The 14273-nt window shown below is 45.5% G+C and overlaps 1 protein-coding gene across 6 annotated transcripts in view; it reads right to left on the reverse strand.

Moving 5' to 3' along the window:
* The window catches only part of CFAP57 (cilia and flagella associated protein 57), a 146218-nt gene that overhangs the window by 95474 nt on the left and 36471 nt on the right, over window positions 1-14273 (reverse strand). For all 6 annotated transcript variants that reach the window (XM_038412189.1, XM_043491334.1, XM_043491336.1 and 3 more), the window contains 2 exons: window positions 11962-12114; window positions 10816-10955 (listed from right to left, as the gene is read on the reverse strand). In XM_038412189.1, the coding sequence (XP_038268117.1) occupies window positions 10816-10955; window positions 11962-12114 (293 nt within the window). The remainder of the gene's footprint in view (window positions 1-10815; window positions 10956-11961; window positions 12115-14273) is intronic.

The following is a 14273-nucleotide window of genomic DNA, read 5'->3' on the forward strand; positions in this document are numbered from 1 at the left end:
TAGGAAACTTTCTTCCCTCTACAGGGAATAAGGCTCCTTTCTAACACTCTCCTGCTGCCCTCTGGCCATGCTGTATTACACCATAAAGAAATAAAAGGGATAAACCTAATCGCATCTTTTTAGACATTTCCTGATCTACTTACATATCTAGGGTTTTAGATAAGTAGTTTCTAGGTATGATACTGATGATTTTTCATACCTGGCCCAAGCTTCTCATGCATAACTGTTCCCTGTCTGCCTCTCCCTGAGAACAACAACAGACAGACAAAAGGGGAATCTTGTTTCAATTTTAAAAAGTTCTAGCCTTCCCATTGGCTCTTTTGGCCTGGTGCCCACTCACTTCCTTTTACCTATGCATAGCAGTGAGACTTTTTAACCCTTTACAGGTAGAGCAATTAGAGAACAGCTTCTAAGAGATTTTATGGCTGGCTGGGTGTCCATAAAAGGGATCTACTCCCACCCCCCTTCATTTATCACAAACACGGTTGGCTCTGGCCCTGGTGGAAAGCCCAGGGGGTCCAAGAAGGCCACTGAGCAGGGGACTGCCACTGACTCAGCCACTGTGCCGTCTGAAGGTGGTGTCTCCACCTGTCTGATATGGAGCTCCTGCTCTTCCTGGCTCTAGATCGGAAGGACTCCACTTCTGACTCCGAGGATTCCGTATAGGAGGACCAGGGAGGAGTGGTGCCTCTTGGTGCTGAAGAGCAGCATCTAGGACTAGGGGATCGGTGCACCTACCCAGCAAGTGCACTTGTTGACGGCACCAGAGACCGGGGTCGATGGGATGGCGACCATTGCGGAATCATTGTTGATTTGCCCCTGGATGGCACTGGGGGTCTCACTGGTGCTGCTGAGACTGACGCGAGCATCCTGTCCCGTCTCAGAGGGGAGGGCAGTGCCATGAGGGTGATAAGATCTCTCTCTGCCTCAAATGCCTCCGACATAGATGGCATCCGTAGATCATAGCCCTCACTGACTGGTGAAAGATGAGGGCCCAGACTTGACTAGTCATAGAATCATAGAATCATAGAATCATAGAATATCAGGGTTGGAAGGGACCCCAGAAGGTCATCTAGTCCAACCCCCTGCTCAAAGCAGGACCAAGTCCCAGTTAAATCATCCCAGCCAGGGCTTTGTCAAGCCTGACCTTAAAAACCTCTAAGGAAGGAGATTCTACCACCTCCCTAGGTAACGCATTCCAGTGTTTCACCACCCTCTTAGTGAAAAAGTTTTTCCTAATATCCAATCTAAACCTCCCCCATTGCAACTTGAGACCATTACTCCTCGTTCTGTCATCTGCTACCATTGAGAACAGTCTAGAGCCATCCTCTTTGAAACCCCCTTTCAGGTAGTTGAAAGCAGCTATCAAATCCCCCCTCATTCTTCTCTTCTGCAGACTAAACAATCCCAGCTCCCTCAGCCTCTCCTCATAAGTCATGTGCTCTAGACCCCTAATCATTTTTGTTGCCCTTCGTTGTACTCTTTCCAATTTATCCACATCCTTCCTGTAGTGTGGGGCCCAAAACTGGACACAGTACTCCAGATGAGGCCTCACCAGTGTCGAATAGAGGGGAACGATCACGTCCCTCGATCTGCTCGCTATGCCCCTACTTATACATCCCGTATATATATACTTATACATAGTCACGTGTAAGGCCAGGAGTCAACGTGAACCTTGAAGCTGAAGCTGAAGTTGCATGGCCTGATACAGGTCTCATGGCTGCGGGCTCCATTTGCACTGGTCTGGGCATAGGGGAATGACCCCTTTTGGGTCTCTTTTTCTTATGAGGCACCGGTAAATGTGAGTGGTGCCAGCCCCGGTCCTGTTGGTGGCAAAGGTCTCCACTCAAGTCCTTCCTCTGCGCCGATTTGTGTGCCAGCAGTGCGAGTGTGCTCTGCACCAATCATGAGATGCTTGGGGTTGCTCTGCTGAACCAGGGTCTGATTGCGGACAGAGAATTGCCTTCATGAGGATTAACTTGAAGTGCTGATCTCTCTCCTTCTGTGTCCTCGGATGGAAACTCTTACAAATTTTGCAGTATTCTTTTTGATGAGCTTCCCCTAAATACTTTAAACAAGAAGAATGGGGGTTGCTCTTGGGCATAAGCTTGCTAAAAGCTGCGCAGGGTTTAAAACCTTGAGACCGAGGCGTGCAACAGTACTGGAAAGAAGGGGGGGAATCCCACACATGAAACTTATATGTAAAAACTACTAACTACTACTAACTACTATGTAAATTAACTAACTATATACCAAAATGAAAATTCAACTGCTAGAGAAACTGCCGTAGCAAGAGAAATGAGTGTTCCGGCTAACTGTCACAGGCAGTAAGAAGGAACCGAGCAGGTGGCGGGTCGGCAGGGCTCTATATCCAGCTCCATAAAGACACAACCCCAGGGGGCACTTGAGCCAGCTTGATGGATACTGCTAGGGGAAAAACTTTCTGGCTGCCGAGCACACGGTGCATACACACCTAATTGGAATTGACATGAACAAGCATTCAAAGAAGAATCATAGTTCTTCCCCACATACAGATTCCTTGTCTGGATATTCTCCTCTCCCTACCATGCCCTTCTCCCCATCCCACTGGTTATCAGTCCTCTCCCCAACTCCTCATCCAATCTCAGTTTCCTCCACCTAGTCCCCCACCTCAACCTCCCTTGCTTCCATACTTAGTCTCTACCTCCCTGCCATCCTCCAATCTCAGTCTCCACCACCTAGGCTCCTTGTCATCATCTACTCCCCTGACCCTCCCATGCAACACTCTTATCCCTTTGCATTTGAAGTTCACTGCCTTCTCTTCCACACTGCCTAGGTATCAGCCAGGTGTCACTGAGAGCACAGGAAAAACAAGTGCCCTGAATTCAGTTCCAGTGCCCAGCTCCACCATGCAGCAACTGGAAGTTATGACAGGGAGTCTGGCTTCACCCCTGTAGCCCTGGGCTAAATGGAGTATGTACAGTTTCTCTGTGGGGATGGTGCATGTGCAGTCTGGACAGTGCTAGGAGCTGAGAGAGGCTTGAGTATGCTCAGTGAGGATGGAATCTTCAGAAATTTTATCTGTTAAGCTTTAGCATGTCCGAACATGTGTGAACTGTGATTTTTCAGAGGCTCAGAACTTGGCCAAATCTGGGCAAATTTTCACTGGGATGGCAAAAGGCACAGCCCTGACACTGCCAAATTTCAAGGCATGACAGTACTGGTGCTTTCCAAAGAAAAGGTTGCCAGGATATTTTTAACAGTGAAAAACAACATTTTATCTAGCCTTATTCTTGGAAACAACTAAACCAAGTAGGCTGAAATATTTTGAAAAATTCGTCCTTAAGTGGACATGTAGCATAGAAAATTTTAGCTAGAGCAGTTAGTCTTGGAAAGTTATAATTAACTGAAAACAGGGTCTTATAAGGGGAAGTGTTGGGCATGTTTGATCATAGGCATTGCCATATCCTGCCTATAATACATTGTTTTCTCATAACCATAGCCAATGAAGTATGCAACACCATTTGGCAAATAAACTTATATTAGGATCATTTTCTGGAAATTATCATATAATTAGAGACTGTATTAAAGCCCAAACACAAAGGGGTAGAGATAAGGTTTCATAGCTTGCAAGGTCAGATCATTTAGTCTGAGCTCCTGTATAACACAAGCCAGAGAACTGCCACAAAATAATTCCTAGAGTATATCTTTTATAAAAACATCCAATCTTGATTTAAAAAATGGGAGGAATGGAGAATCCACCACAACCCTTGGTAAATTGTTCCAATGGTTAATCATTCTCATTGTTAAAAATTTATGCGTTATTTTCAGTCTGAATTTGTTTAGCTTCAGCTACCACCCAGTGGATCATTTTATACCCTTTTCTGATAGACTGAAAAGCCCACTACTAAATATTTGTTCTCCATGTAACTACTTAAACTGTGATCAAGTCACCCCTTAACCTTCTCTTTGTTAAGATAAATAGATTAAGCTTTTTCAGTCTATTGTTATAAGGCAGGTTTTCTAATCCTTTAATCATTCTTGACAGGTTTCAGAGTAGCAGCCGAGTTAGTCTGTATTCGCAAAAAGAAAAGGAGTACTTGTGGCACCTTAGAGACTAACAAATTTATTAGAGCATAAGCTTTCGTGAGCTACAGCTCACTTCATCGGATGCATTTGGTGGAAAATACAGAATCTCCCCTCTGTATTTTCCACCAAATGCATCCGATGAAGTGAGCTGTAGCTCACGAAAGCTTATGCTCTAATAAATTTGTTAGTCTCTAAGGTGCCACAAGTATTCCTTTTCTTTAATCATTCTTGCGTCTCTTCTCTGAACTCTCTACAACCCTGAACATCCTTCTTGAATTGTGGGCAACAGCACTGGACACAGGATTCAGTGGTTGCACCAGTGCCAAAGACAGAGGTAAAATAACCTCTCAAAATTCCCCTGTTCATGCATCCAAGGATCCCATTAGCTCTTTTGGCCACAGCCTCACACTGGGAGCTCATGTTCAGCTGATTATTCACTATGAACCCCAAACCTTTTTCAGAGTTACTACTTCCCAGGATAGAGTCCCGCTCTAGTAAGTATGGCCTATATTCTTTGTTCCTAGATGTATACGTTTATATGTAGCTGTAGTAAAATCCATATTGTTTGTGTGTGCCCAACATACCAAGTGGATCGCTCTCTGAATAAGTGACCTGTCCTCTTCATTATTTATCACTCGCCCAATTTTTATGTCATCTGCAAACTTTATCAGTGATGATTTTGTTTTCTTCCAGGTCATTGCATGGATTACTTTAATTATTGCATTTCCTAACATTTGAGTGCTTCATTTTGCAGCCTCAATGTTCTTTTAATGTAGCTTTTTGTATGGAATTGGTATGTGTTCCACAGTGGTGGTGATAGCCACGTGATAAATTATATTACCATGCATCTTTGATTACCTCTCTTGCACTCTGCTCACTAATCCACTTCCACCAGAACTATTTCAAATATTTCAGTTCTGTAGGCAGATTCAAACAGATGACATTTTTTAAAAAAGCCTCTCACAAAAGTGTCTCCTTTCTTTCTGCCAACCAACCCCTCTTTCACACTCAGGAATTTCCCCAGCAGTAGCTCAGAGACAGAATTTTAGGTGGGGCATTTGCCTACAAATTGAAAATACCCCTCAGGGCTGCCAGGCTGTTCAGAAAAGTCCTGGTACTAGAATGGGCACTACATCATTTGGGGCACAAAAGCAACTCCAGGAATGGACTCTTCTCTATACAGAAGAGCTATTTTGTTAATTTAAACAGCTGTGGGTGAAACAGAACTGGAATGACAGTAAAGTTATTTTCTCATCTGATGAATGGACCAGTGCCCAAGGCACCCCAATGGTAGAGTCTTTACTGAATTTCCCCTAAAATTACACTGATCTGAGGATTGCAGTCTTGTTGTAAGTAAGTATAAAGAAGTGTTAGTCTAATCAAAGGTATTACCTCACCCACCTTGCTTCACTAATCTCAGGTATAGTAAGAGCAATATTAAAATCCTGTCCCAGTGACAGATTTCAAGTCTTATATCTTGCAATCCATCAGACTATAAATGGTTGCAATATCTCACTGGAGAGCTGGGAACCCCCTTTCCAGCAGCATAAAGCATTTATTTCTAGCAAATTTGTTATACAGAATTATTTTAGATCATTTTTAGAATGTTCTGAAATGTATTAGTTATTTTTCTCTCCCTTTGAGGCCTGAAGATACTACTTCATACATCTGATGAAGTGGGTTCTAGCCCACGAAAGCTTATGTCCAAATAAATTTGTTAGTCTCTAAGCCCTGGTCTACACTAGGCGTTGAGGTCGAATTTAGCAGCGTTAAATCGATGTAACCCTGCACCCGTCCACATGACGAAGCCCTTTTTTTCGACTTAAAGGGCTCTTAAAATCGATTTCCTTACCCCACCCCGACAAGGGGATTAGCGATGAAATCAGTTTTGCTCGGTCAAATTTGGGGTACTGTGGACGCAATTAGATGGTATTGGCCTCCAGGGGCTATCCCAGAGTGTTCCATTGTGACTGCTCTGGACAGCACTGTCAACTCAGATGCACTGACCAGGTAGACAGGAAAAGGCCCACGAACTTTTGAATTTCAATTTCCTGTTTGGCCAGTGTGGCAAGCTGCAGGTGACCATGCAGAGCTCATCAGCAGAGGTGACCAGGCAGAGCTCATCAGCAGAGGTGACCAGGATGGAGTCCCAGAATCATAAAAGAGCTCCAGCATGGACCAAACGGGAGGTACGGGATCTGATCGCTGTATGGGGAGAGGAATCCGTGCTATCAGAACTACGTTCCAGTTTTTGAAATGCCAAAACATTTGTGAAAATCTCCCAGGGCATGAAGGACAGAGGTCATAACAGGGACCCGAAGCAGTGCTGCATGAAACTTAAGGAGCTGAGGCAAGCCTACCAGAAAACCAGAGAGGCTAACGGCTGCTCCGGGTCAGAGCCCCAAACATGCCGCTTCTATGATGAGCTGCATGCCATTTTAGGGGGTTCAGCCACCAATGCCCCAGCCGTGTTGTTTGACTCCTTCAATGGAGATGGAGGCAACACAGAAGCAGGTTTTGGGGACGAGGAAGACGATGATGAGGAGGCTGTAGATAGCTCACAGCAAACAAGCAGAGAAACCGGTTTTCCCGACAGCCAGGAACTGTTTCTCACCCTGGACCTGGAGCCAGTACCCCCTGAACCCACCCAAGGTGGAGAAGGGACCTCTGGTGAGTGTACCTTTTAAAATACTGTACAAGGTTTAAAAGCCAGCATGTTTAATGATTAATTTGCCCTGGCATTCGTGGCTCTCCTGGATATACTCCCAAAGCCTTTGCAAAAGTTTTCTGGGGAGGGCAGCCTTATTCCATCCACCATGGTAGGACACTTTACCACTCCAGGCCAGTAGCATGTACTCGGGAATCATTGTAGAACAAAGCATTGCAGTGTATGTTTGCTGGTGTTCAAACAACATCCGTTCTTTATCTCTCTGTGTTATCCTCAGGAGAGTGATATCATTCATGGTCACCTGCTTGAAATAGGGTGCTTTTCTTAAGGGGACATTCAGAGGTGCCCGTTCCTGCTGGGCTGTTTGCCTATGGCTGAACAGAAATGTTCCCCGCTGTTAGCCATGCGGGGTGGGGGGAGGCAAAATGCGATCTTGTAACGAAAGCACATGTGCTATGTATGTAATGTTAACAGCAAGGTTTACCGTGAAAGAGTGTACCCATTGTTCTATAAAATGTGTCTTTTCAAATACCACTGTCCCTTTTTTTTTTCTTCACCAGCTGCATGTGTTTCAAGGATCACAGGATCTTCTCCTTCCCAGAGGCTAGAGAAGATTAGAAGGCGAAAAAAACGCACTTGCGATGAAATGTTCTCTGAGCTCATGTTGTCCTCCCACACTGATAGAGCACAGACGAATGCATGGAGGCAGACAATGTCAGAATGCAGGAAAGCACAAAATGACCGGGAGGAGAGGTGGCGGGCTGAAGAGAGTAAGTGGTGGGCTGAAGAGAGGGCTGAAGCTGAAAGGTGGCGGCAGCATGATGAGAAGAGGCAGGATTCAATGCTGAGTCTGCTGGAGGATCAAACTAATATGCTCCAGCGTATGGTTGAGCTGCAGGAAAGGCAGCAGGAGCACAGACCGCCGCTACAGCCCCTGTGTAACTAACCGCCCTCCTCCCCAAGTTCAATAGCCTCCTCACCCAGACGCCCAAGAACGCGTTGGGGGGGCCTCCGGCCACCCAGCCACTCCACCCCAGAGGATTGCCCAAGTAACAGAAGGCTGGCATTCAATAAGTTTTAAACTTTTAAAGTGCTGTGTGCCCTTGTCCTTCCCTCCTCCACCACCCCTCCTGGGCTACCTTGGTAATTATCCCCCTATTTGTGTGATGAATTAATAATGAATACATGAATGTGAAGCAACAATGACTTTATTGCCTCTGCAAGCGGTGATCGAAGGGAGGTGGGGAGGGTGGTTAGCTTAGAGGGAAGTAGAGTGAACCAAGGGGTGGGGGATTTCATCAAGGAGAAACAAACAGAACTTTCACACCGTAGCCTGGCCAGTCATGAAACTGGTTTTCAAAGCTTCTCTGAGGGGCACTGCACCCTCCTGTGCTCTTCTAACCGCCCTGGTGTCTGGCTGTGAGTAACCAGCAGCCAGGCGATTTGCCTCAACCTCCCACCCCGCCATAAATGTCTCCCCCTTACTCTCACAGATATTGTGGAGCGCACAGCAAGCAGTAATAACAATGGGAATATTGGTTTCGCTGAGGTCTAACCGAGTCAGTAAACTGCTCCAGCACGCTTTTAAACATCCAAATGCACATTCTACCACCATTCTGCACTCGCTCAGCCTGTAGTTGAACAGCTCCTGACTACTCTCCAGGCTGCCTATGTATGGATTCATGAGCCATGGCATTAAGGGGTTGGCTGGGTTCCCAAGGATAACTATAGGCATTTCAACATCCCCAACGGTTATTTTCTGGTCTGGGAAGAAAGTCCCTTCCTGCAGCTTTTGAAACAGACCAGAGTTCCTGAAGATGCGAGCGTCATGTACCTTTCCCGGCCATCCCACGTTGATGTTGGTGAAACGTCCCTTGTGATCCACCAGTGCTTGCAGCACTATTGAAAAGTACCCCTTGCGGTTTATGTACTCGCTGGCTTGGTGCTCCGGTGCCAAGATAGGGATATGGGTTCCATCTATGGCCCCACCACAGTTAGGGAATCCCATTGCAGCAAAGCCAACTACTATGACCTGCATATTTCCCAGGGTCACTACCCTTGATATCAGCAGATCTTTGATGCGTTGGCTACTTGCATCACAGCAGCCCCCACAGTAGATTTGCCCACTCCAAATTGATTCCCGATTGACCGGTAGCTGTCTGGCGTTGCAAGCTTCCACAGGGCTATTGCCACTCGCTTCTCAACTGTGAGGGCTGCTCTCATCTTGGTATTCTTGCGCCTCAGGGCAGGGGAAAGCAAGTCACAAAGTTCCATGAAAGTGCCCTTACGCATGCGAAAGTTTCGCAGCCACTGGGAATCATCCCAGACCTGCAACATTATGCGGTCCCACCAGTCTGTGCTTGTTTCCCGAGCCCAGAATCGGCCTTCCACCGCATGAACCTGCCCCATTAGCACCATGATGCCCACATTGGCAGGGCCCGTGCTTTGAGAGAAGTCTGTGTCCATGTCCTCATCAGTCTCATCACGCGCTGATGTCGCCTACTCGCCCGGTTTCGCTTTGCCAGATTCTGGTGTTGCATATACTGCTGGATAATGCGTGTGGTGTTTAATGTGCTCCTAATTTCCAAAGTGATCTGAGAGGGCTCCATGCTTGCCGTGGTATGGCATCTGCACAGAAAAAAGGCGCGGAACGATTGTCTGCTGTTGCCCTGACAGAGGGAGGGGCGACTGACAACATGGCTTACAGGGTTGGCTTACAGGGAATTAAAATCAACAAAGGGGGTGGCTTTGCGAGAAACTGAATGACGGCCTCAAGGATAGAACTCAAAACCTCAAGGATAGAACTCAAAACTGGGTTTAGCAGGCCGTCAATTTCACAGAGGGAGGGAGGAGAAAATGAATACAAAACAAATCTGGTCTATTTCTTGTTTTGAGCCACTTCATCTATCTTTATACATCATGCTGGCAGCAGAATGTGCAGTACGACCGCTAGCCATCGTCACCTCCTGGGTGCTCGGCAGAAGACAGTGCAGTATGACTACTGGCCATCCTCTTCTGCTGGCTGCAAATTAAAAGACAGTGCACTGCCGGTAGGACTCAATCGCCATGAGACAAAACAAGGGAAATGACCTGGCTGAGTCACTCCCATGTTTGCCCAGGCGCCCAGTTAAAAGAGCACCCAGGACTACGTCGATGATGGCTACCAGTCATACTGCACTGTCTGCTGCCAAAAGGCAATAAACTGCTGCTGTGTAGCAATGCAGTACCATGTCCGCCAGCACCCAGGAGACATACAGTGATGGTTAGCTGAGCGGGCTCCATGCTTGCCGTGTTATGGCATCTGCACAGGTAACTCAAGAAAAAAGGTACAAAATGATTGTCTGCCCTTGCCTTTACGGAGGGAGGGAGGGAACGGGGGCCTGACGATATGTATCCAGAACCATCCGCGACAATGTTTTAGCCCCATCAGGCACTGGGATTTCTACCCAGAATTCATATGGGCGGTGGAGACTGCGGGAACTGTGGGATAGCTACCCACAGTGCAAAGCTCCGGAAGTCGACTGTTGCCTCGGTACTGTGGACACAGTCCGCCGACTACATGCACTTAGAGCATTTGTGTGGGGACACACACACTCGACTGTATAAAAACGCTTTCTACAAAACCGACTTCTATAAATTCGACCTAATTTCGTAGTGTAGACATACCCTAAGATGCCACAAGGACTCCTCATTTTTTTTAACATACAGAAAGAAGCCTTTTGTGAGATGGCCTCATAATACTAACATACAGTAGCCTTTTGTGAGATGTACAAAAAACTGTAATTTTTTTAAAAATAAAGAAAGCTCTCTGAGCATTTCTAATATCATTTTTGGGAAATGTGTGGCATATATGCAATACATGATGGCATGGTATGGTATGAAGGTCTTAGTGATTACTGGTACTTGTTTTGAATGTATTGCAAATCTATGCTGATCCCAAACTCCTGCCAGTAAGGCCATTCTTATCCCACACCATACAGTGACACAGCCAAAACAGACATGCACATGCTAAGACATCTGTAGTTGTCCATTACAAGAGACATACAAAGACAGCAGTAAAAACAAAGATGGTTCTTTACTTGGTTTCATAGTTCCAGATGCGTACAGATCTGTCCAGGGAACAGGTAGCAATGAGAGGCTTACGGATACAGATGTCCAGTCCAGTGATGGCAGCAGAATGTAATGGGAAATTCAGATACTCAAAGTGAGCTGGTTCCCCCTAGAGAAGTGTCACAGAAAATTAAACACTCAGAAAAAAATCATATTGGCTTAGATTGATCAAGAGACAGTAAGCAAAGGACAATGATAAACCTCAACAAATGGAATTGGGGAGAAGTATCTTGTGTAGTACTAGACTAAAAAAGCACCAGAAATTTAAAATAGTGAATAATGGTGTTAGGTGCATTCTTATTTGGCATCTTTACTACTGATATAGAAGAGTGATGGGATTCAGACACAATACTATACTTGTGAAGATTTGTGCACATCAGCAAGAACAGAAAAATAATGCACAAGGGTCTAAAGAGATGTGAACAACAACAAAAATGAAAATTGACCTGGAAGATGGCAATTAATACATATAAGGAAAAATAATCTGAAAAGCAGATACTGAATGGGAAGTAGAAACCTGGGAAGCAAATGAGATAGGAGTTTGCAATGTGATATAGCGGGAGGCGTGGGATGAGGAGAGAAGAAGCCAGTGAGGTTTTGGGCTGCATACACAAAAGTATGCTATCATGGAATAGTCCGTCTGTACAGATGCTCTTGTATGACTCACCTAGAATAAGTATTTAATTCCATCTAGGCATTTATATCAGATTTATCCCCCAGCCCAAGACAATGAGAGTTCTGTCCTTAATTAGCTTGTAAAAGTTCTTTAGTGCAGGAACTATCTTCAACTGCACATTTGTGCCCAACACAATGGGATTCTGATTTTGACTAGGACCTCTATGTGCTACCATAATATGAATACTACTACTTCCAAATATAATAATCACATGACAGATTCTCAGCTTTAACATCATATTAAAGATTTTTGCATATTAAATTTATTAAATGTATACACAGAGCACTTCTCTGCACTACAAGGATGGGATGGGTTCATTGTCTCACAGATGGATTTTACAAAAACCTTCCACAGAAAGTGACACTAGAAACCAAGTGCCTTGCTTATATATCGCTTACTGAGTGTTGTGCTTAAAGAATGGTGATCAAATTGAACTTACCTTAATTATCTCAGTTGAGGACATGGTAAAGATGTATAGCTGATTTTTATTTGTGCTAATGAGTAGCGTTTCCTCTGAGGGGCTAAAACACATGCACATAACATCCTGCTTGTCTGACTGATTTGGGTCACTGCTGCGCTGATCCTGGGGAATCTACACAGCAAACCAGTCCCATTAGACTATTTCAAATCTCAGTTCTCCACATAGCACACACACTTGCAGTGTAATTCTGCTTTGGTAGGGATATGCTTAGAAATCAATTGACTCTAAAGGAGTAGATGCCTTACCTACACAAAGACAGTAATGCAGACAAGGTGACCCAGGTGGAATTTTCCATCTTTAATAGCTATAATTTCAGAACACGTTTTCAACATTTGTCTTAATGTATGCATCACATACAAAAAATGACAACAAAAGAATACAAAGCAAAGTCAAGCACTCAAGTTAGGAAATGGCAGAATTACGGTTGTCCATGAAAGAACAGTTCCTTACCTTACAGTACTTGCGCTTCTTTGAGATGTGTTTTCCACATGGACTTCAGTCCTAGTGATCATGTTTCCCATGTGCATAGATCCTTTTGGCCAGCGGTGACCATTGGGGATGCACCTGTGCCTAGTTCTCCTAGTGCTCCCCTACCCAAGGGTATAAAGAGCAGAGTGAGCACAACTAGCTCCTTCACCACTACAGAATATAAGAGGGGTAGGACTCTGTAGTAGGGGGAAGGGAAGCAGATCATGGAATCCATGCGGACAATATATCTCAAAGAATCACAATTACTGTAAGGTAAGTAACCATTTCGTCTTCGAATGATTGTCCACATGCATTCCACTCTTAGTGACTTACAAGCAGTCATCAGATTGCTTGAAGGTGGTGTGACGCTGGCAGGCCAGGGGCCAGCTCTTGCCAAGACTGCAGACATTAGCTAAGAAAAAACGGTTACTCGCCTCAGAACTGTTGTTCTTCGAGATGTGTTGTTCATGTCCATTCCAATCAGGTGTGTGCACATGAACATGCACAGCAGCCGGAAGATTTCTCCCCAGCAATATCCATCGGTCCCCCTGGAGTAGCACCATCATGGTGCTCAATATAGGGCACTACTGACCCACCACCCCCTCAGTTCCTTCTTGCTGGTTACTCCAACAGAGGAGCAGGTGGGTGGATATTGAAATGGACATGAACAACACATCTCGAAGCGCAGTTATGAGAAGGTGAGTAACCATTTTTTCTCCTTCGAGTGCTTGTTCATGTCAATTCCAATCAGGTGACTCCCAAGCCTAAGATCAGGATGCGGGGTCAGAGCTGTCCACTGACTGGAGCACTGCTCTATCAAAGGCCGCATCATCTCTGGCCTGCTGGGTAATTGCATAATGTGCGGTGAAAGTATGTATGGAGGACCATGTCGCCGCTCTGCATATTTCCTGGGTCGGAACTTGTGCCAGGAACGCTGCTGAAGAAGTCTGCGCCCTAGTGGAGTGTACTGTGAGCGGAGGAGCAAGCACCTCTGCCAGGTTATAGCATTCATGGATGCAGGACATGATCCATGAGGAAATTCATTGAGAGGAGACTGGAAGACCCTTCATCCTGTCTGCCACAACCACAAACAGTTGAATGGACTTCCTAAATGGTTTCATTCTTTCATTGTAAAAGGCTCTGCAGACAATCAGTGAGTGGAAACTCTGCTCCCTGCTGCTCATAGAATCATAGAATCATAGAATCATAGAATATCAGGGTTGGAAGGGACCCCAGAAGGTCATCTAGTCCAACCCCCTGCTCAAAGCAGGACCAAGTCCCAGTTAAATCATCCCAGCTAGGGCTTTGTCAAGCCTGACCTTAAAAACCTCTAAGGAAGGAGATTCTACCACCTCCCTAGGTAACGCATTCCAGTGTTTCACCACCCTCTTAGTGAAAAAGTTTTTCCTAATATCCAATCTAAACCTCCCCCATTGCAACTTGAGACCATTACTCCTCGTTCTGTCATCTGCTACCATTGAGAACAGTCTAGAGCCATCCTCTTTGAAACCCCCTTTCAGGTAGTAAGTACGGCTTAGGAAAGAACACTGGGAGGAAGATGTCCTGGTTGATGTGAAACTGGGAGACAAACTTCAGGAGGAAAGCTGGATGTGGCCTGAGCTGAACCTTGTACTTATAGAACACAGTATAAGGGGGCTCTGATATTAGGGATTTGAGCTCAGACATCCTCCTCCTGGCTGAGGTTATCGCTACCAGAAACGCCACCTTGTATGCCAGTTAAAGCAGGGAATAAGTCGCCAGTGGTTTGAAGGGCAGATCCATCAATTTGGAAAGGACCAGAC

This window comes from Dermochelys coriacea, chromosome 8, assembly GCF_009764565.3.
Source record: "Dermochelys coriacea isolate rDerCor1 chromosome 8, rDerCor1.pri.v4, whole genome shotgun sequence".
NCBI lineage: Eukaryota > Metazoa > Chordata > Testudines > Dermochelyidae > Dermochelys > Dermochelys coriacea.